General features: G+C 53.2%; 3 protein-coding genes across 3 annotated transcripts; 2 read left to right on the plus strand and 1 right to left on the minus strand.

Annotated features, from left to right (window-relative positions):
• Nucleotides 1–289: 289 nt before the first annotated feature.
• COCSUDRAFT_66248 (hypothetical protein) lies at nt 290–8,131 on the minus strand (the record flags this gene model as incomplete). The annotated part of the gene is made up of 13 exons (XM_005647755.1): nt 7,879–8,131; nt 7,638–7,699; nt 6,924–7,546; nt 6,686–6,735; nt 6,155–6,332; nt 5,024–5,838; nt 4,630–4,769; nt 4,011–4,118; nt 3,584–3,694; nt 2,808–2,917; nt 2,364–2,495; nt 1,805–2,053; nt 290–1,371 (listed from the first exon to the last, which is right to left on the minus strand). The coding sequence occupies exons 3-13, from the start codon at nt 7,525–7,527 to the stop codon at nt 290–292; spliced, it is 3,579 nt and encodes a 1,192-aa protein (XP_005647812.1). The 5' UTR covers nt 7,528–7,546; nt 7,638–7,699; nt 7,879–8,131.
• An 813-nt stretch (nt 8,132–8,944) lies between these two features.
• On the plus strand, nt 8,945–13,686 carry COCSUDRAFT_53558 (D-3-phosphoglycerate dehydrogenase; the record flags this gene model as incomplete). The annotated part of the gene is made up of 9 exons (XM_005647756.1): nt 8,945–9,097; nt 9,371–9,541; nt 10,014–10,232; nt 10,459–10,518; nt 10,908–11,050; nt 11,511–11,650; nt 12,010–12,158; nt 12,576–12,695; nt 13,159–13,686. 9 exons carry the CDS (start codon nt 8,945–8,947, stop codon nt 13,279–13,281), a joined length of 1,278 nt encoding a protein of 425 aa, XP_005647813.1. The 3' UTR covers nt 13,282–13,686.
• Nucleotides 13,687–13,877: 191 nt separating this feature from the next.
• On the plus strand, nt 13,878–22,624 carry COCSUDRAFT_66250 (hypothetical protein). Its single transcript, XM_005647757.1, has 16 exons — nt 13,878–14,090; nt 14,261–14,360; nt 14,533–14,781; nt 14,911–15,033; nt 15,259–15,375; nt 15,666–15,746; nt 16,047–16,121; nt 16,315–16,441; nt 17,215–17,399; nt 18,438–18,630; nt 19,128–19,252; nt 19,464–19,563; nt 20,114–20,325; nt 20,666–20,827; nt 21,388–21,669; nt 22,061–22,624. The coding sequence occupies exons 1-16, from the start codon at nt 14,041–14,043 to the stop codon at nt 22,199–22,201; spliced, it is 2,322 nt and encodes a 773-aa protein (XP_005647814.1). The 5' UTR covers nt 13,878–14,040; the 3' UTR covers nt 22,202–22,624.
• Nucleotides 22,625–22,656: the final 32 nt, after the last annotated feature.

Below are 22,656 nucleotides of genomic sequence, written 5' to 3' on the forward strand. Positions count from 1 at the left end.
TTGGAAGCAAAAGTCAAGTGGAATAGAAAGACGCCTTTGCGCAATGGCACCAGCATCCATGATCAAGCATCACAAGCTAAAGCCCGAAACAACAGCTAGGCGATTCTTGTTGCAAACGGCAGGACTGCCTGCCTCATTTGCAAGGTTCTCAGCAGCAGCAACAACAGCCTCCAATTAGACACGACACTCACAGTTCAATTACATTCTTGGTGGCATTGTTTCTCTGCCCGCCCAAATGAGCGCAAAGGTTCCACAAAAGCTGCATCAGCAGCACAGGAAATTCAGCAGGCTACTCTGCAACCACATCACCCTCTATCTTCATCTCTGCATCACTGACTGCATTGCCGTCTGCAGTGGTGCTGGGCTGGGTAGCTTCGGGTTCGCTCCCCTGCCCACCGGGCAGATGGGCAGCACCCCCTGGCCCATTCCACTCAAACAGCACGCCGGCTTTGCTGTTGAAGAACTGCACGCCCTGCCCCGAGTCAAACACCGATTTCTCATCCGATACCGGCGGCGCCGACTGCCATCCGCGCGGGAACGTTCCCTTCGCCGTCCCCGGCGAGCCGGCCGGCGTTGCCGGCTCCGGCTGCTGCGCTGAATTTGCGGCAGCCGCGGCCGCCGCCGCGGCCAGATCAGGCACCTCCTGCGCCGGTGGCGGCGGGGGCTGCTCGGCAACTGCCGGAAGCTGCTCGGAAGCTGCAGAATGCTGCTCTGCCCCGCTGACGGCAGCCTCAGCGGGTGAGGTGCCGCTGTCAGCAGCGGCTGTCCCGGATGCTCTCTCGCACGGTGCTGGCTTTGGAGGGGCCTGGTGGGCCCAGGAGCCCAGGGACGCCTCGTTGTTCGCGCCCCACATGTGCAGCGAAGGCTCCTTCGTGAGCCCTGCTTTCGGCCGCGGCGGGGCTGCGGCGCTGCTCGGCTGCTGCTGGTTGTCGGCAGGTGCGGACAAGCTGCCTGGCGCCTCATCGATCTCCATGTCTGACGTGTGGTCAATCACTTCTGCTGCCTCACTCTGCTGCTGCTGCTGCTGCTGCTGCTGCTGCTGTGGGACGTCCTGCTGTCCTTTGTCTGCGCCAGGTGGTTTCGCTAGTTCTGACGAGGGCTGCGTGCTTGCAAAGGGGTGCTCGGCAAGCATCCTCGCTGGTTCTGACGAGTCCTGGGCCGCAGGGACGGGACGGTCGGCAGGTGAGAGCAGTGCTGGCGCCTGGCTCGGCCGATCTACGTCCATCTGCACATCCCTGTGCGAGGCATCTGCGGATGTGGTGGCTGCGTTGTCTGGCGCCAAGCGCCCCTCGGCCGCTGCGGCTGGAGGGTTCACGAGAGCCTTCAGCTGCTGGCCGCTCATCGATGCCAGCTCTGCTGCAGCCAGCTCACCTGGGAAAGAATCCACAGCTTAGAAGAAGTTCCGTAGAGCAGCTCACTGCTGTCCACAGCTGACTGGTCGTCTCTCGTCTGCGCAGGGCCAACTGGGGACAACAAGAAGGTAGCCCAGTGTTGAAGAGAAACAGACCGCAAGCTGTGGACAGCACGAGCAATTTGCAGATACACAACTTCCCAAACCAGTCAGGAATGTGCTGAACAGTGCGCTGTGGTACTAAGTCCCAAATTTCCAGAGTATGCCTGGTCTTCATCATGACATGTACCTCAAGAGGCAACAGTCAGCTCATCCTGAAGCAGGACAGAGAGCATACATGAAGTCAGTGCCACTGACAAAGCAGGGAGGAAAGGACGACTCGTTGTTGGAAACACAAGTGCACTAGCAGTACCAGCAGATTTCTGCACACCAAAGGAGGGAGGCTGGCCCCACCTTGCAGCAACATGTGCTTCAGCTGCGGCTCAGCATGCTTGCTGTCAGGCGAGAGCCAGCCCCAGAGAACACGCATGCGCCGCATGTAGTGATGGCTCGGGTCTGCGACGGCGTTGTCTCCGTTGCCGCGCGCGTACTGCTCGTGCACCGCAGCTTCCAGCTTCCGCGCAGCTTCTGCCGGCGGCAGCTCCCCGTCAGGCATCAGCGCGCTCCACAGGATGAGCTGGGCCTGGTCTCGCACGGCATTCCCTGCAGCATACCGCGAGGAAATATATGTTACAAAAAGTTATGAGAATACTTGACAAGTGTTTTTTTGCTTCCTGTGAAGGCGGTCCTTGGTGGCTCACGAGGCGAACTTAAGTCTTTAAAATAAGTTGTCTCCCACACTGCCTTTATTACAAACTGCTCATGATGACGCCCGTCTAAAAATTATCAAACTGGCACCGGTTTTCAGTGGTCTCTGGTCAGTGCATGCACTGTCATCCATAGTGTGCAGCTGCCAATTAACTATTGCACGCCAGTTAGAATCCCTGCTGCGGGGGGTGTTCCAGCATGTCACCTGTGGGGTGCGGCGTCAGGTGCTGCGAGCACCAGTCCCTGGCTTCCTGCAGCTTCTTCGAGGCTGTAGGCCCCGCTGTGCTGGCGGCTGCAGGGTCCTTGCTTGCTGGTGCTCCTGCTGCTCCAAGCCCACCTGCATCATCACACCAGCAAGAACTCATGCCCACACGTCAGAACCATGCAACACCGTTTGAGTCACACTCACAATAAGAAATTTCAAAATAGCAGCAAAACGCTGCATAGGTGGTGATCATGCACATCGGATACAAAAATGATGCAACGCAAGGAGCCTGATTGAGACGTCTAGAAAGCTTAGAGGCACGAAAGGATCTTGAAATACCGGCAGAAGATGTCCTTGCTCCACTGCGCATGACCAACACTAACATGTTAAAACTGTAACAGGGCATGCATATGAAGCAAGCCTAAGGGCTTGAGATTAAAGCACCTGTGCGCAAACCCACAGCATTGGGTATGGCAGTGACTGCGGTGACACTTGGCTTTGCCTCCGCTGCTGGCGGCCCCTGTGACTTGGCTTTCTGCTCCTGAGCTAAGGGCCTGCAATGTAACAGCCAAGGTGCTTAGGAACCAGGAATTTTCAAATGTATGGCATTATCAAGACTCCTACCTGCCTGTAATATTGAGAGCTCCTCCAGGCAAGCCATCTCGGGCAGTCCAGGTGTGCATGGTCTTAATTGCAGACATGCAGACAGCTTCTGGGGATCTCATAATAATAATAATTATTATTATTATCATTAACATTATTATTCTACGCTTTTCCTGCCAAGGTGCATCCTGCAGACAAGCTGCATTTGAAGGCTGCCACAATCCCACCCCTTGCTGGACTCGCCAGGTCCAAGCAAGACCCAATCAAGTGGGCACGGGGCTCAGTAATTATACGGGCCCCCTCCAGCCAGGGCCATGTATCTCAATATACGGTTGTACTCATTCTAATGACCCGCACCCCCGGCCGTGCGGGAAATATTTCAAAGCAACCATCAAGGACTTTGAACATACCAGGGTCATGCTTCATTGGATTGGGCTTGTCGACAGCTTTCCGAATCTGGTCTCAATATTATCACAGGGTTTGTATTTTGGGAGTGTTTTATATATCCACCCTTTAGTGTCTTATATATCCACCCTTTTTGGCCAAAAATAATATCCTTTTTGGGGATTTAGAATGACTACTACAGTATGCTGTGGCATATAAGGGCATGCAAGCACCTGGGCGCTGCTGCAGTGCCCGCCTTGCTGCCCTGCTGCGGTTTGCCCTTGTCCTTGGCAGGAGCCACCTTTTCGTCCTCAACCTCACTCATCCAGATTCCCAATAGCTTCCTGCGCAAGCGCAATCTCATCTTTGGACTCATGCACTGTAGTGCTCATTCCAATGCCTGCACCTCCGGCGGTGCAGGAGATTATTTGAAGCCAACTTTTGGGGGACTTCCTGAGTCCAAAAAATTACCAGGGTCATGCTCCATTGGATCGGGCATGTTAAGAGCTTTCTGAATCTGGTCTCCAGATTATCACAGGGTTCGTATTTTGGGAGATAGGGTCTTATATATCCACCCATTTGGGCCAAAAATAACATCCTTATTGGGGGTTTTAAAATGACTACTACAGTATGCTGTGGCATAAATGGGCATGCAAGCACCTGGCCGTTGCTTTAATCGGGGCCTTGCCCTGCTGCAGTTTGCCCTTGTCCTTGGCAGGAGCCACCTTTTCATCCTCAACCTCACTCATCCAAATTCCCAATAGCTTCCTGCGCAAGCGCAATCTCATCTTTGGACTCATGCACTGTAGTACTCATTCCAATGCCTGCACCTCCGGCGGTCCAATGCCTGCACCTCCGGCGGTGCAGGAAAGTTTTTGAAGCCGGTTTTTGGGGGACTTCCTGACTCCAAAATCTACCAGGACCATGCTCCATTGGATCGGGCATGTTGAGAGCTTTCTGGATCTGGTCTCAAAATAAATATACCTCATATTCTAGGAGATAGGGAATGCTTTATCCACCCTTCTTGGCCGACAAGAAATTATTGCGGGTTTTAGAATGAGGACTACAGTAACCATAGAACTGCTGCCTTACTCATCAGAACGCCAAGAAGGAATATCTAGCAGCATCAGACACTTGTGGCTGGATGTCTCTCACAGGTTGACAGGCTTGATCTGAGCCTCACTGTTGGGAAACACGCTGAAAAGGGCGCAAGCAAACGGGTCCAGCCATTGATGAGCACTCAAGGAAGAGTTGGGCAGACAACATGAGCAGCAGGCACCTTGCATGAGTCGCTGCCTCCTGGCATGTGGCGTCCAAGGCCCATTTGGAGATCTTCTTCACAGACCTGCCCACCATGCTGTCTCGCAATTGAGGTATGGAGATGTGCATGTTGTCCAGGTGTCCCAGGTAGCTCTGCACCTGCGCTTGCACACACAAGACAGCTTTTTCATGTCCCCCCTCTTGGCATCCTTCTGGGGAAGGCAAACCTTCATCTGCTGCCCCCCTGTGCCAGGCTCCGCTCATTCAATGCCAGCCACTGCACATGCAATGCCTCATGCTCCTTCCGATCATGCACCAGTGCGGCATTCTTTGAGAGCTAGGAGCAATCATAAACAGCACATGAAGGGGAATGGAATTGTGGAGTTGGTGTGACAGTTAGTCACGATGCTCACCCTCTTGGCAATGTCGGCCTGTGTCTTCTGCGTTGCCTGGAACTCCGCTAAGGCCTTGTGCATTTCAGCGGCGATCTGCTTGGCCTGCATAGTTGTGGCGTCCAGGCTGGGTTCCCCCTCTTTCTTCCCCTTGGCACCCTCCTTGCCCTGCGCAGCCTCAGCCGCTGCCGCAGCCAGCTGCTTCGGCTTCTGCTGCTGCTTTGGCTGCTGCGCGGCCGTCTGCTGCTGTTTCTGCAGTTTGGTAGGAGGCGGTGGCGGCTGCTTGGGGGTGGGCGCGCCTGCATTGGCGATGTCCTCCGCCGGCGGCTTCTGCGCCGGTTTCCCGGCAGCTGCCGCGAGGGCCGGGGACGGCTCCCGATCGGTCGGCGCCTGATCTGGCTGCTTCTTGCCCCGTTTCACCGCGGGGCGAGCCTTTCCCGAAGCTGCTGGCAACGGCTGCTCCGCTGCGGCGGCTGTCTTCGCATCCGCGACAGGCTTCACATCCGCGGCCGGCTTTGCATCGCTCTTCTGCCGCTTGCTTGCGGCCGCAGATGCGCCCGGGGCCCCTGCTGCCTGCCGCTTCTTCTTAGCGGGTGAGCCCACAAGCTGCAAGAGGGGCACGTTGTCCTCGCTGTCGCCCTTGGACTCCGTGGCGGCTCCGGCGGAGTCCACGGCGGCCGGGGGCGTACCCTCGGCCGAGCCGGATTTTGTGCGGTGGCCGCACGCGATCGCCCCAGCCTCAACCGCATTGGCCAGCCCTACGGCAACGCTGACACCGCGATCCTCAGAGCCGGCTCGCTTGTCGCCGTCCTCTAGGGCCCCCTGCGGCCCTTCACCTGAGCAGAACCGAGCGGTACGGTCTCACCCAATGCCGGAGCAGAGCAGAGCAGTGCAGTGCCCATTGGTTCCAGCAAATTATTTGTTGGCACCCCGGCCGTGCGTCTGCCTTGGGTTTGAGCTTACACATGCGCAGTAGCTGCTTGCAATGGCTCGAGGACAAGCTCAAAGCCCTGAGTATGCTAGGCGTGGAACATCTGCAGGATCATGTCATGCTGGGCAGCTCAAACCTGGCCTTAGAAACAGGCTGCACCCGTCGCTGGCAACAAATTTCATAAATGGAACTTGATGGCTTCGCTGTCAGCCAAAGCGCACCTGCTGCGGGCGAGTCAGGCTCCTCGTCCGCCTCATCTGCCTCTGCCTCCATGACAAATTCGCCAGGATCGATCTTGTGGCTCGTGGTTCTCGACCGCATCGATCTGCGCGTCGTCAGCGGCGCAGCCGTGGCAGCCGCCTCGTCCGCAGCGACCTCCTCATCGCTGTTCAGCGACTTCTGCAATGGCCAGCACAGCCGGCTTCAGGCGTGTGTGTCGATTACGTAAAACTTGCGCATGCACGAATCCTGATGAGAAGGGATCACCCCGGCGGGGAGGAATAAAGTAGCTGCGCATGTTGTGCAATTAACAACAACTCACTGTCGTGATTCGCAAATCCACGATAAATCAGCGCGCGCACAGGATGCACGAGAGAAGAAAGACAGTCGCTTTGGCTCGAGCTCTGGATGGGCAGCGTTTGGCCCCCCGGCTAGGAATGCACCCGGCGGGACCGTAACCCAAAGCGAGGTGAACATAGAAAAGGCTAGAAACATCGACCTCTTGCATAATACTTGGTTTACTTGGTGGGTACCTGAGATCTGGTGGATCGCCTTCGCGCTGAAGTGCCCTTTGCTGCAGCTCCTGCACATTGAGACACCCTTTGGATTTAGATGCGCGTCTCAATTGCCACTGCTGATAGCCATGGAAAGGTGTGTACGTCTGGCAGGCAGCTGCACCGTGCTCCGTTTGTAGCACTGACGCGCTCAAGAAGTGCAAGGAGTAACAGTTATGCATTGCAGACTTGGCGGGGTGTCTTCTTGCAGCATTACCCTTCCGGTTCTTTGGAGCAGCCTTCCTCTTGCCTTTCGCGCTGCCTGTGGTGGGCTGGTGGCTCTCTCCTGCCTGGACTGGGGACTCTGACTCCTTCCTGGAGTCCTTTGCTGCTGGCTCATCCCCTTGTGGCTGCGCGGCTGGTGCAGCTTCAGCTGCATCAGTCATTGCCACATCAGCCGGCTCGCTGTTTGCTTCTGGCTGGATTGCAACAGCGGCCTCGACCCCAGGCTGACCTGGCTGCTCTGTCGTGGCACCCTCAGCCCCCTGCTCTTGAGAAGGCTGGGTTTCACTGGGCTCCTTGTGATTGCTGCCTGCCTCACCCTGCTCTGCTTCTGGCTGTGGTGCTGCGCTTGTGTCAGCCCTTGGCTCTGCCTGTGCTCCGCCTGGTTCTGCTGCATCAGCCTCAGCACTTGCTGCTCCATTGGGTTGGTCACTATCCGCCTGAGGCTGATCAGCAGCGCTGGCGTCTGGCTCCTGCCCCGCAATGCTCGGTGGATGGCCCGCCGCAGCCTCGTCTGCCTGCACAGCTGGAGCCTTCTCTGCTGCTGCAGCGAGCTGGGTATCCTCTTTCATCTGGGCATCACCGGTCTCACCATCCATCCTCTGAGCCTCCTGCAGTCTGCATTGAGAATGTGTCAGGCTGGGCTTGCAGTGGGACACACTGTTGCAAAGGTAGAGACAAGGAGAATTCGGTACCAGCAATAGCGGACCTGGAATCGCCTTCGCTATTTCTCAGTTTCACCCTCACATGCTTCGAAAAGCTTCGAGTCCCCTGCACAAACGCATCAGACTTCCTGAGGATCAAGGTCTCAGGGGATTTGTGAGTAAGGAGAGAGAACCACATCCAATGTTCTTGTAAGGCACTAACTGATCTTCTATAGGTCCCAGTCCATCGCATTACAATTATGCAGCACACAATTCAATAATTGCAAGGCGAGGAGTCCTTAATACCTTTGCAAATACCGATGCCAGGTGCAATCTACTAGGCCCTCACGCAAGGCAGCTTTCTATCACGAGGCTCTGCTATAAACCCCTTCAAGAAATACGCATGCAAATAATTTTATTGGCTATTCCCGACAGGAAATGCACCGCACCCATAGATCCTAGGAAGAGGCAAAAAGTCTCTCTGCTCTCAGGCCAAGCAAGTGACCATCAATGTCATTTGAGCCAGGAAAAGTCAGACCTAAACTTCTCTGTGCATTCTGATTTCCCATATGTTGTTCATCCTGCAGGCAAAGCCAAAGAAAGGATGTCCCAGATTGGCAGGGGTCGATGAGGTGTCGACCAGCTGCAGCGGTGCACCGCCGACCCCGTGACTTCTCATGACTTCCCCCACTACCGTTAACACATTCGTGGGCGCCGATTGCTATTGTGTTGATCTCAAGAATCAAAGAGAGGAACATTGCAAAATCTGACAGTGCTTCGGACATAGCTTACTCGTGCAAAACAACTGTAACGTCAGGACGAAAAGCATATACTTTTTTCAAGGTGTGGGGAACGTTTCGATTACTAGTATTTGCAATTTTTTATCTATGACGTATTTGTGTATCTTTTTATGCTATTTTGGATCGCTCGCAGCAGCGAATCTCACACAAAGTCGCTGTTTGAATATCAAGACTTTCTGTTGGATGTAGGGACCTTCCGCCCCTGCTGTTTGCCAAAAGGAGTGGTGAAGGCTTCGGAAAATCAAATATTTGCTTTTACATCTCATCTCGGCATTAGCAGTCAAAAGCTTTCCATCTCAAGGTGAGGCACTCATTCTTAGCCTTGAAGTCCGGGCTGCCTTGCAAGTACCTCATTACGACCAACGATCCCACAAGAACAAAGCACGAGTTCCAGCCCTGCAATTGATACTTGGAAATCGAGACATTGTATTTACGCTGGTGGCCAGTTTGAGGATTATGGTGTGAGCACTCCAAGATTGGGAACATCCCTGAGTAGGGCCCTGTACCTTTTCCTATGGTGGAAAGGTTGAAGTCGCTCAATTACAGGTTGGGGGCCAACAGCAGGCAGCAGAATGGGGGGCCCAGCACCTGCGGTGCCAGCGCCAGATGCCACCTGCACGCTACTGCCGCTGACATCCTTCCCCAAGAACAAAATCAAAGTGCTGCTGCTGGAGAACATCAGCCATACCGCCATCGAGCTGTTCGAATCGGAGTGCTTTCAAATTGTGCGCATATCTTCTCACCTGCTCATGTCAGTAACTGCTTTCAGCGTATACCTTGCGTTGGCAAAATGGTATCTTCTGAAGCATCCATCACGGTCTGCCATGATGCTATAGCCACCTCTGCAAGTCCTCCGTACTATGCTGTAATGGGAACATGGAGATTCTGAGTGCAAGGGCTATCATGCTGTTATGGAAGCATGATTTGTCAAAGGCGAGGAGTCCTGCAAGAATTCAGGCAATGTTTAGCTGATCAGAGGTGTGTTGCTCTGGTTACAGGAGACGGCTCCTGGAGCTCTGACAGAGCAGGAGCTGGCAGAGAAGCTGAAGGATGTGCACGTGCTGGGCATCCGCAGCAAGATGCATGTCACGGAAGAAGCCCTGAAGGCCGCGCGCCGCCTGCTGGCCATCGGTTGCTTCTGCATCGGCACCAACCAAGTGGACCTGGAGGTGGGTTTCCCTTCATAGCTTCCTATGTGTCTGCTTTCCAGTGGACTAAGATGTCCGTTAGCTTCAAAGTCCCCTGTGGTTTCTGCCAGCTTTGGAGGAACACTGGGGTTGACAACTCACACTGGAACGTCAGGCCTCTTGCTCATCGTGAGGAAATTAGCAGGGCGTGATGGGCTCCATTAGAACTTGTATGCTCTCTTGATGACTGAGCTGCGGTGCTTGGACTCTGTGCCTAGCCTTGTGGCTGTATAATACAAGGTGTTCCCAGTCTAGGCTACACGGGTATGGCTGAGTATTTGCCTCAATTGCTTCTTTGTGCATGTCATGAATGCAAGGAGCTGAACGAGATTGGTTTTTCAAAAGGACTCCCAGGAGTGTTCATATTATCTAATTGGAAGCACAAGGGATTATTATCGTCAATTGTGTGCAGTCCTGATTTAATTATCCTCTGACAGCGTGAATCGCATGACAGGCGGCGAACAGGAGAGGCGTGCCGGTGTTCAACGCGCCCTTCAGCAACACGCGCAGCGTGGCAGAGTTAGTCATCGGCGAGGTGATCGCGCTGGCGCGCCAGCTGGGCGACCGCAGCGGCGAGCTGCACCGGGGGACGTGGAAAAAAGTGGCCAAGGGGTGCTATGAAATCAGGGGGAAAACCCTGGGCATCGTGGGCTACGGCCACATTGGCTCACAGGTATGTCCTGGATTTGCTGCATGTCTTGCGCCTACTTTTCCTGCTGCACCTGTGCGCAGGCATGAAACATTGCAGACCTCCCTCAAGATGTCTGAAGCAAATGGCAAGCTTTCCTTCACAGATCCCTGTGGGAGGCCAGCACTACTTTATGCCTGGAGCCTCTGCCTGATCAGAAAATGGTATGCATCACCCCTTGACATTGCCTGACTGCATTGTTGCTCTCCAGGTCGGCGTGTTGGCGGAGATGCTGGGAATGAAGGTGGTATTCTTTGACATCGCCACAAAGGTATGTGTCTTAATGTCCGCGTACACCTACCCTCGAGCCTGTACCCCGAGCCCATCTCCCTTGCATTCCCATGTCTTCCCCCGTGCTAGCCTCTTATGCCTAAGTTGAAATGAATGGTCGCCTGCCAAAGCATGTACAGCAAAGCGGTGTCTAGCACCACAGATGGGTCTCTTATCACTGGTGGGGTAACAGCAATCTGCGTTCACGTACATTCAGCTGCTCTATATATTTCCAGGAGCTGGCCACAAGAACATTGCTCTGAGGCAACACACTGCAAGCCTGATCAAATCATAGTAAGGCGTTTCTGACCTGAAGGTAAATCTTTAACTGGAGTGATTTGATGAAACTGCGTTATTGAGACGTGAATTATGGTATGGTTGCATGTGCAGATGCCAATGGGGAATAACAGCGCCGTGGCAACCCTGGAAGAGCTGCTGCAGGCCTCTGAATTTGTCACGCTGCATGTGCCGCTGAGTGACGCCACCACGCGCATGATCAGCGTCGAGCAGCTCAAGCACATGAAGAAGGGCAGGTGCGACTTCTGTCTCTGGAACTTTGACTTTTCCTCATTTTTTTTCTCAAGGCAGTTAAATTCTAGGTATGCTTCTTTAGAAGCTTATTGTGTTAGGGGTGCGAGGTTTCTGTTGAGCGGTCTTAACAGCATCTCCGCCTTCCTACCGAGGTCTGACAAATGAGGGCAGGTCTGTGTGAGTGGCATGGGGTTCGTAATGCTCCCCACATGCGCAGAACCTCCTTCAGTCAGCTTTGCGCTGGCAGTGAGCTGGGGGGATGTCTGTTACGCATCAATTCTATTGCTGCATCCAAGAACATATCCCGATTCTCTTGGAAGAATGACATAAGCATGAAACTGGAGCATATACGTACCAGGCTGGGCTGCACCTAGTATTGATTGGCGGCAACAGCATAGGAACAGTATAGTGGGTTGAGAATTATTACTATCATACTCAATGGTGAGTTGGTGTGGGCTGCAGCTACCTGATCAACGCCTCAAGGGGGTCGGTGGTGGACTTGGCAGCGCTGGCAGACGCGCTCAGAGAGGGGCATGTGGCCGGCGCTGCCGTGGACGTGTATCCGACAGAGCCTGAGAAGAACAGCGACGGCTTCACAACAGGTGGGCCAGCCACCCCTGACATCTCCTTATGAATCGTTCAAACCTGTGTTTCTTCCTCTGCTTGTTATGTTCAGGAAGTCCTGCAGGCGCTTGGCCTCCTGATAGAGAGACAGCGTGTCATGATGTGTCTGAATAAGTTGAAGTTGGGCCTAACATGGGAAGGAAAGCTGGTACTTCTTGGTATCTTAGGGCCTGGAACAGCCAAGGGGCTGGGGAGCCCAGAGATGATACTCTGTGAACCCACTTTTCTGACAAGCATGTGTTGCCATCCCTCAGGAGCCGCTTCATGCTTGCTGGTCTGTACTGGAAGCTACTGTCAATATGAAGCTGACGGGGCACTTATGTTGCTACCCTTGCAGAGCTGCAAGGCCTGCCGAATGTGATCCTGACACCGCACATTGGGGGGTCCACGGAGGAAGCACAGGCAGCGATTGGCCGTGAGGTCGCCACCTCACTCATCAAATTTGTCAATCGGGGCACCTCTGCAGGCGCTGTCAACTTTCCTCAGGTCCTTTTCCCGCCCAAAACTCCTTTATTAATGATCTAGATTCACGGTCGCTTTCTCACATGCCATGCCATGCGGTACGAATTTTGCGACTAGCAGACCTGACATGACAAGCTGCATGTGTGCTAGTCCGAGTCTAACTTCTGGCAATATCAGAACTGCTCCTTGTCAGGTCCGGTGCGCTCTTAGAGAGGGCTGAGGTTATTGGGCAGTGCCATTGCATTGATTTCATAGCAATCAAATTGTGACTTGGCTAAGTGGTTAGTACATTCTTCTAGTAACTTCACGCGTAGCTCCTAGCTTGTAGTAACCCCTCCTGTGGTGTCTGTGGCAGTTTTTGAAATTGGCTCTGAACTTGCTTTGTGATGTCTGTGGCACTTTTAGAAATTAGCTCTGAAGTTGCTTTGTGCTGGTGTGCAGTTGGACTTCCCGCAGGATTCCAAGTCGCACCGCATCCTGAACGTGCACCAAAATGTCCCCGGCGTGCTCAGAAATGTCAACAGCATCATCAGCGATCTGGATGTCAACATCAAGGCGCAGGTGAGGCTTCAAGCCCCGTGATTCTGCAAATCTGGCAAGTCTCTCGAGGGATCGAGTATGGGTCAGCTTTTACATGCACCTTCTCTGCAGACGCTCCTTGCCTCTGGCAGGAAAAGCGTGTGATTAAATAAAAGGAAAATCTGCAATTACTGGTGTCTTTCAAATCCTCGAACAGGTGCAGCATCTTCTTGTAGGCCATGCACTTCTAATAAAGTGCTGGCAGGATTGCTGGTGAGGTGTATCTGCTTCCTGCCCATGAGTTTCTGGGCAGTGGTCGCTGATGTCAACTTCAGCCACATGGCATTTTACCTCATGCAGACAAGCGATAGTATTATGCAAGTGGGGGCGAACATGAGCGTATGAGATGTCGACCATCACCTCTTGGGCCGTGACATCTGCACAAATCCGCAGTGAGGAGCACAGCACCAGCTATGCACTGACAAGGATGTTTCATGGTGCGCAGATGAACATGACTGACAGCAACATCGGCTACCTGGTCATGGATCTTGACAAGGCAGTGTCCCACGAGGTGGAAGCTGCACTGCGAGAGCTCCCAACCAGCATCAAGACTCGTATCCTGTACTGACAGCTGACCTGAATTTTGTGCCCTAACCCGTCGCACTTGGGATTATCCATGTTGTTATGAGCTAGCTAGGATAGCTGTAGCAGCGCTGGCAGACAGCGTGCATGCATTGTGCACGGCTGTGATACCAGTAGGAAGTGGAAATTTGCTCTTCATAGAAATGTCGCGCAGTCGAGACACCCAAGGCCACGTTATGGGGGGTCTGTATTTGCAAGTGGCCTCCAGTGGTGCCAGTAGAGCGCTTTATTGAATGACCAACTGACCAATATGACTTGCAAGGCAGACTCTGCTTGGTGTTTGATCAGCAATGGTGCTGCTTGGGGCCTTCAGGGCGAGCTCTGAGGCATTTAATTTGAAAGGAACGATGGAATTGGTACCAAGCTGGACCTTGTATAAAGGTGGCAAGACCTATAATCTTAGACTGTGGCCCGAAGGGCAGAGGGCTAAATAGAGCCCAACCTCCTTGTGCCTGAATTTATGTGCTCCTTGTATCTGAATATATGTGCCTATATAGAGGAAATTTCCCCCTTTCCAATACAGCTTTCGATCGCTTTCCATTGCTCAGGCTGATCTTGAATCCCCTTCTGATCCTTTTCCATCATACCAGACAGAAGTGGCAAGCGCTAATCGGAACTAGCCATCCGAAAATACAAGTGTGCAGAGAGATTGTAGACCGAGAATTGCTGTCCCGTTGTCAGCACGACGTGCCCTCATATATTGGCTCAAACAGCACTTCTTCGACGTTCCAAGAATCCATAAAACATGGAAAGAGTTGTGACACCCGAAAAGCGTGAGCAGATATTGCAGCAGATGTGAGCGATCTTACCACCCAATGCAAGGGGTTCCCTTTTTTTGTTGAAGACGTGTTCTGACCTGCTCTATGAAAAGCTGATATGTAAAGTTGGTTCTTTATCACAATGAACACAAGTAAGATTGCATCTGCTCTTATTTGTAGCAAGCACTATGGCATCTGCGATTGTAGGCAAGCACAGTTGGTGCAAATGATGGGAAGTGTGGAGGGCATGGACCAGCATGTTCGTACCTGGGAGGCTCAAGCTTACGAAAATTCGCGTGGGATAGAGGCAAGTCAGATCAGATCTTATTTCTCACAGGGCCAATGCGTTGGACGACGCATTGCTAACTTGTCTGCGCCAAGTGTGCATTCCTTGGATGCCTCTGCATTTTCTGAATTCCTCGAGCCTCTTGAAATTTCTAAGAGGCATGATTTCTGACCCTGACCTGTGCGGCTGGCAGAGAGACTACATTGCCAGGATGGCAAACCGGCTCCAGAAGATTGAGAATAAGTTGCAGGAGCAGCAGCAACAACAACAACAACAACAACAACAGTTGCAGCAGCAGCAGCACTTCCAGCAGCAGCAGCAGCAATTCCAGAGCCCTCAGCAGCCAGTCCTTCAGCAAACATACCAGGCACAGCCCCAGAGCCGCTTTGCACAGCCAAGTCCTCAGCAGAACAACCAGCTGCAGCAAAATCAGTATGGCCAGGTGACAAATCTGACCTCCAGCCATGCAACATGAGGGCAGATGTATGAAATGCATCCTGCATTCATTAAACACCTGTGCAAGAGGCATAGACTACTTCTAAATGCTCCTGACTGGAGGCCTGGGCTGCAGGTTGTGACATCTGTTCCAGGAAGCAGCCAGGGCGCTGCCAGGATGCAGCAGCAGAGCTATGCGAATTATGCCATGCACAACGCCCATGCAAGGCAACAACCACAGCAGCAAGCACCCCACATGGTGTGCTACACCCCATGCCTGTTACCCAGCAGCTTCCTTGGTAGTATGCCGTTTGTTAGTATGGAGTTCAGCGTATCAATAGGACATTTCCAGCCTACAATGGTGCTGCAATGTTATCCAAGCCGCAGAGTCTTGCAGCAGCAATGGGCCATGATAAAGCGCAAGTGATGAGATGTGTTGCAATCTCTCAAACGGAGTTGGAATTTCCTGGGTGTGTTGTGGCAGGATGTGCAGCACAGCATGGGCCCTGACAGTGAGATCTTTGCTGACATGGCCCACGCCTTCATTCTGGGGCCCTCTGATGTGTCACCCCAGGAGCCACCTCAGCAGCAGCACTTCCAGGTGCCAGCCACTGCCACCTTGGTCACTGACTCTGTGTACATCAGCAGGTCCAACAAAACCTGCATGTAAATTTGCATTTTGCCTCAAGTCGGCTGCTTGTCTTTGGCATGCATGCTGTGGGACAGAGAAAGACAGGACTAGTAGTTTTGTGGCAGCCAACAAGGCTGATGAGATGTCTTGGGTGTACATTCCTGAATCTCGGATATATCAAGTCACCTGCACAAGACTCCTGCCATGTGAACTGACGCACGGTGTTGGTATCATGCTGATTTATTGTTGCATGCTTGCAGCAACAATCTCACCAACGGCAGAACATGAGCTACGGTGTTGGCAATCAGTCATATTCACCGGGGCCGCCACCAGCCATGCAGGTCCATTCCGTCTGTCGATTATCTTCTTGACTGCAGTTTGTCTGCAAGACGTACCTTGCCTTTTGGCAGGAATAAGCGTAAAGTAATCATATTTTTCGGTTGTGTTTATGCCAAGACTGGGAAGGTCTAGGGAATTCATTGAGAGGATGCTGCAACGCACCTAGCCCTCAGGGCTGGAACAAGCGTATAATAATTGTCTGTTCTTGGGCACCTTGGACTTGTGACTTAATGGGAATTTCACTCGCTGTGATATTGTCTGCAGCAAGCTTTGCCCGCTGACTAGTTGGATTATTCATGCAGGCATGGCAGCAACCGCAGTACAGCAGCTACGCCAGCCCGCAGCAATACCAGCCGCCGCAGCATTCGCAGATGCAGGTGCTGAAAGAATATCTCAGCTGCAAGCTTATTTACCAATGGCCACTTGTGGTACTGCAAAGCGCCCATCTCGCCTATGCTAATGGATGCTTTTTATTCAGGCACCCCAACTTGTCTCTTCTCAATGCTTATGGACAGTTTGTAAGGTGGAATTTAAAGATGCTCAGGTGATTGTCGTGTGCCTGTGATGCAGTATCAGCAGACCGGCTCGCCAATGCCGGCAGGCTATGGCATGCAGCAGCAACCCGGCGCGCAGCCGTCATCAATGTACTCTGCTCAGCAGCAGCGCCCGCAGATGCAGCCGCAGCAGCAGCAGCATGGTGAGTCATTCTTTCAGAGCCTCTCATGTACTCTTCTCATCAAGATGACCCAGACGACATGGTATGTAAAGTGCAGAAGACCCTGCAGCTTTGAGATGGTTTTTAACAAGTGGAAGGGGCTACACGCTTATTTCATGCGTTTGGAGCGAAAAAAATACCAAGTGTGCGAAGGAGGGTGCATGGAGTGTGTCCAGGCCAAACAATCTAACGAGACCCAATTTAAAGAGATCCAATGCTCTAGCAAGTCTCATGTCCCCGAGCCATGTCAGAATCTTGGCGTCGTGCCATTACTTCTCACCAAAACCGATGATGTTGTGAGTCATTCTATTCCATGGTGATCACCCAATACTGGCAAGCATCTACCCATAGGGAGCCCAGATTGCTGCACGTTAAACAGTCCATATCGATGCCATGTCCCTGCTTGGGGGCTTCAAAGGTTTTTTCAGGGTGGTTTACAAGACCAGTGGCACCCAGACACTGAACATGCATGGCTCTATAAGCACATGTGTGGTTACCAAGCATTGCATGCTGCGTGATCGGCGCCACATAGATCACCACATCTCACTGACAATCCTTTTCACGCCTCGGCGCGGCGGCAACGCCCATCAGCACAACATATCTACAAATTCTCACCTCAGCATCCAATTCATTTTGCTGAGTGATTGGGTGCCTCATAGAAGACCGCATCTTCCCGATAAATCACACTTGTTGCCAAAGACAGAGGGCAGGCAATCTTGTGCGGGTTTCAAAAGCCAACCATGTTTTACGCGCAGGCGTTGCAGCGTCACCCAAGGCCGCGGCGGCGGCAGCGGAGGCACATTGGGTGCTGCTGGAGGAGATGCGGGGGGAATTTTTGGGGGACCTGGAGGACTATGCGCGGCTCCTGCGCACCGCCGAGCGCGGGCCGCAGCCCTCCGAGAAAATGGCCAAGCTCGTCAACATCATCGCCCGCCTCTCGGTGCGCGGCTTTCTAATGTCACCGAAACCACATCCTCTTTTCACCCGTGTAATGAGGGGAAGCTTTGCAAAAGGTTTCTGCGCACTTTCTAGCGCGCACAACAGTCCTGCGGGAAAATGGCCAAACCCCTCAACATCATTGGCCGCCTCTCGGTGCGCGCACTCTGCTTGTCTCTGCGCGCTGCACTGCATGCAGTCGTTTGAATTTGAGGACTAAAAGGAGCGCGGTCCACATCTGTGCACACACACACACACACACATAAATTTGACTGAAATTGAAATTTTTGAGATTCCAAGCAAACAACATGACTGGCCGCCTTTCGATGTGTGCAGCTCACATCCCTGCACCGTGTTACAGTCATTCTGTTTAGAAGTCCAGAAAGTGAATCTAAGATGGTCAAGCTCGGCAACATTATCAGCCAACTCTCAGCGTGGCTCATGTCTCTCCGCCGTGCAACAGTCAATCTATTTAGATTTGAGGAAGAGAAGGAGCGCGCTTCACCTCTCTAGAAAGATCTGATGTAAAGTCAGAGAGTTAGGTTGTGATGGCGAAGCTCATCGATACTATCGGCCGCCTGTAGATGCACGCAAGACGCAACCATGTCTATTAAATCAACCCTGAAGGCTGTTGCCCCGATGCGTGACTGGCTCTTCAGACGACAGACAGGAATAATTGACCCTGGCGGAGAGAACTGTGCATCCGGCCCCACCTAGTTTTTGGGCGGTGAAACAATAATGTGAGCTTTCCTTTGTGACACATTGAACGGCAAAGATGAGGAACTTGGCACAAGTGCGGTTCTTCACGCACGGGAGAGTGCACAGAATCATTCCTGTGTAGATATCACCCAGATCTCTGAGGTGGACATGTGGTATGCTGCCCAAATTGGCTGCATCTGTCTCTTCAGGCGCTTGCCTTACAGACCTTGGGAATTTCGCACAGGCATTTGCCAGACACGGGGCGTGGGACTATCTTGTTCAAGCGCATCTATGTCAATCCTGTGGACGGTTTAAGACTGACGGTGTGTGCTTGTGCCGGCAGCTGAAGCGGGAGGAGAACGTGGGCCGCCAGTTCAGTGCAAAGGAGGTGCAGGGGCTGCAGAGCCTGCAGCAGCAGCTGCGCCTGTACGTGGCCAAGCTTCGCACCATGCTCGAACCCTACCGCAAGCAGGCACGCCCACATGCATTGCTTTGTGCCATAGTTGCACCATACGGATTCGGCCATTCCGCATACGGTGAATATTCGGTCGTATATTTGGTGTTTTGGGCCAAAATAGGCCGTTTTTGACCGTATTCCGTATTTTTTAATACCGTATGACCGTATATCCGGCCGTATATACGGTCCCCAAAAAGCATTCTGACCGAATGGTGCAACTATGCTTTGTGCTCTATTTTTAACCGCACAGTTGATGCTTTCCTTTCAAGGTGTCTTGTTAGCTCTGCCGTGAAGCGCCATTGGATTGGCTGCCTGATGCCTTTTGCCTGCCTGGCTTTCTGAGGCATCCGCACGGGATCCCATTGGAAGACAGCTGGGTGGATTAATTCCAGTGAGAAGACAGCCTAGGACAGGAATTCCTCAGATCAACGATGCATCTAGTCAAAGCGCTCAGATACACACAGACCGGTCTGTTCAACAAGAGGTGCCATGTGCATCACACAACACACACACAACCCTCCAGAGAGCACGCTTCTTAAGACTCCTTGAAAAACGCAATGAAAGAAATGCTGACAGCGAGGTCTCATGCGCAGCAGAGGAGACAGGAGGCTGAGGCACGCCAGGTGCAGCAGGGGCAGGGAGCAGGCACGCCATCGCAGACGCAGCCCGGTCCCCCCGCCCCCAGTGCAGCCCCGCTCCAGGTGATCCACCCACGAATACGCCGACACTCCCTGAGAATCATGCAACTCCATGTTTGCTTCAATTGCTGCTGGGTTTTGAGACGCTGTCGCCCTGTTTTTGGGGGCTCATGCAGACCTCCTAAACTGTCAAGGAATGCTGTGCAGGGCAGTGTAGGTGCATCAAGTCTATGTGAAGCATGACATGTAAGCATATTTGTGTGTGGGGTGACAGGGCGGGAGACAGGCTCTGGCGAGTTATACCCCTAGGAGCATGCCCACGCCCCCTGGCACTTCACCCGGCGATGGGAAATTAGAATTGCCGGTGACAGAAGGTGTGGCCCCTTCCATACAAGTTTCACTGGGTGTTTCTCAAGCAAGACTGCCTTCTACCTCCCTAAAGCTTGTGATGTTGAAATGCTTGTCAAAAGAATGTGCATGTCTTCCTCTGTGGGGTCGATGCGGTCTTCGCTGATTGCAATTTGTCGCTAATAGCGACACCCGCAATGTTCCCATACAGGGCGTCATTGCAGGGCATACAATATCATGCATACTACTAACACTCGAGGACCCTTTTCCTGCCGCACTGCCATCGAGCCGTGCATGTCCTCTCGCTTCAACAATATTTAAATGCGCGCCCATTGCAGCCTGAAGGGTCCTGCCGAGTCCGAGCTGTGAGGTGTTTGTTGAGAGGACAAAGCGCGCCTTCATCAAGAATCATGACCCATCTGGCTCATGCTGAGGGTCTTGTCGGAGTCTGGTCCAGTCTGGTATCTACCGAAATTGGGTCTCACCCAAGCACCTCCCTGCCATATTACGGGGTGCTTATTCTCGATTTTAATATTCTCACCCCCTTCTCTCTACTAATGTGCTGTGCCTGATCAGGAGCGGCGAAGGCTGCATGGGAGGAGGGAACGCTGACGCCGGGGCAGCGCCTGATCAGGCAGCTGGCGGCCTCGCGCCCCGGCGCCGTCGCGGCTGCGGCCGGCTCCGCGGCGGCCGTCGCGATGCGCGAAGGGTCCGACATCGCATCCCCACCCCTGCCGCTCCGCCTGAGGCCGGCTGGCACTCTCTCCGATGACTCCTCACACCCGCAGGTAGCCCCTCAATGGTCCACTGTGCCATCTACAACTGACAACTCGCCTGCCCCATGTGCCACTTTGATGCTTCAGAACACAGTTTCCCTTGAAAAGCGCGTCTGCCTATGTTTTAGCTCACTTTGCTGGAGTGTCTTGATCAATTGTTTCGCGGACCTCTTTGCCTGTCTGTTGCTCTCAATAATCTTCCAGCAAGGGAGTCTACAAAAGGAGAAACCAATTCATCAGCAGATCTTGCCAATTCGGGCTTCAGAAAGGCCTGCGCTTATTCAAGGCCATGCTGCATGGACAGATCAAGGTGTAACAACGCATATCAATTGGTGCGTGCATATTGTTGCAGGAGCCGAGGCTGGTGCGCTCAGTGAATGTGGCCAAGGAGAGTGAGCCGACATCTCCCGACAGCGTGCTGGACCTGAGGGCAGGCTACAAGCGCAAGCGCACAGAGCAGCAGACCCAAGACCTGCAGCTGCTGCGGCACAAGATCCAGGCAGAGTGCTCGCAGGTGCGTGTCCTCACTGTCTTGAGATGTGGGAATGACTCAGTCTTTTCTACCAGGTCTGTGCTGCCAACAGGAACTGGCTTATATATGTTTCTCGACTGGAAGGTGACAAGTCAGAAGGCTCTCGGCTTTCGAACTCTTGATCTCATGGCTCTTCAGAACGCAACCTGACCTTGAAGACACTCTGCAGCGCTTGGGCGAAGAAAGTTGGTTTTGTAAACGTTTGTGATACCTCAGGCAAATGGAGCGGTCTCTGCATTGGCTTCCTCCTTTCATTGCCTTGGATGCAGTGATCTTCCAGCCCAACCTGTAGATTTATGTCTGCATGCATGCATTGGCAGGGTTGAATGCATTGCTGCTGTCCTGTCACTGGGGAGACAACTGAGTTATTTTTGCTGCGACTTTTCTCTTCACTATCCAACGCTACTATAAGCGATACTTATAAGAAAGGCAAATGGCCAGGAGATACTGCCTACATAAAGGACAGTTGCGAGCGCATGAATGAGGAGAAAGGGGCTGACTTCTGGTACGATAGATTGCAATACAAAGATCTGCTGGCCCAGATGATTGAAGTATTGCGCGTGCTGCCGCCGCAGCTGGAAGCGAAGACAGGGGCAAGCTTCGACATTCAGGAGTGCGAGGACGTGGAAGGGGCGCTCATTGTCGCCGCCACCGTGCCGGCAGTCGCAGCGGCCGCGGCGGATCCGCGTCCCGGGGGCGGCGCTCTCAGCCTCGGCCCGGGCGTCCGGACGCTGCGCATGCGCGTCGATGACGCCTACCCGGCCAGGCCGCCGACGCTGCTTTTCCCTGAGCCGGCAGGAGCTGTGAGCTCCAACAGTGCACAGGTGAGGATAATTTTGCTACGGCCCTTCAAACTACCAACCAGGAGAGTGTGCATAGATGGAAGGCAGTACGAGCGCAAAGTCAGGTAGAAGGGCTGCCTCGCAGTGTTCAACTGATGTGCAGTCGGGCACACCGAGCCAATGTGCGCTGTATGCAGCTGTCGTTGTTTTGTCCTAGAGGAGGTAATAATTCAGTGCCGGATAAAAGCGGGCAAGCCATGCCTGCAGCACTCGAGCATGTGCGCAAATGCAGCAAACAGAACGTCATCTCAATTGATACTGGAGTAGCGTGAGTCCGTCGCCTCTTCATCCTTCAGTGTTGGGACTCGTGGCATGCAGGTCCTTGTGCAGATAGTGCGCACAATGACAAAGTTCTTTGTCCTGGCGTGCTCAGGAGGGTGCGATCCGAGGAGCGTTTGAGGTGGCCGTTACTACCAAGGCGCAAGCTGACCCCTTGGACATCAAGCTTCTGGCTGAGCAGTGGGCGGCAACTCTGGTGAATACTGAACAGATGGTGGCGGGGGCAGTGCCATAATGATATAGAACTGGTACTGGATTTCTGATGCCAACTTGGCGCACTGCCCAATTGAAGCGACAGGCGACAGGCCAAGTCCAGATTGCCACTGGGTGTCAAGATTGCATGCAAGCCATCTTTCAAGCGCTTGCAAAATTTAGGGTCTCGTCCGGCCTTTTGACAGCATCTTAGGAATGCATTTGCCGTTTACATGAACAGCCTGAACAGCTTGAGAGCAAGCATTCGATGGCCAGGTACCTAGCTAGGGACTGCTGTCCTGAGAAGTGATTGTGTGTGTGTCACATCGGTCCAATTGGCTCTTGCAAGGGGTTGTGTTGAGTGCACCATGTGGGGTTGACCCAGTCAGGCTCCCCCATATTCTTTGCACACATTTGCTGTTGGCAAGCCGCGCTTTCAAAGTCGGATTTAGTGTAATCACATTGGTCAATACTTGACCGTCAACCTGGACGGTCACT

This window comes from Coccomyxa subellipsoidea (assembly GCF_000258705.1).
Source record: "Coccomyxa subellipsoidea C-169, whole genome shotgun sequence".
Classification (NCBI taxonomy): Eukaryota; Viridiplantae; Chlorophyta; class Trebouxiophyceae; family Coccomyxaceae; genus Coccomyxa; species Coccomyxa subellipsoidea.

What these genes read in the sequence shown, in the direction of transcription:
- COCSUDRAFT_66250 (XM_005647757.1), top strand. Translation starts at nt 14,041, where the DNA reads ATGGAAAGAGTTGTGACACCCGAAAAGCGTGAGCAGATATTGCAGCAG. An exon ending in GCCGCAGCAGCAGCAGCATG is followed by an intron (nt 16,442 to 17,214) that starts GTGAGTCATTCT and finishes TTTTACGCGCAG; the next exon opens with GCGTTGCAGCGTCACCCAAG. An exon ending in ATTCGGCCATTCCGCATACG is followed by an intron (nt 18,631 to 19,127) that starts GTGAATATTCGG and finishes AAATGCTGACAG; the next exon opens with CGAGGTCTCATGCGCAGCAG.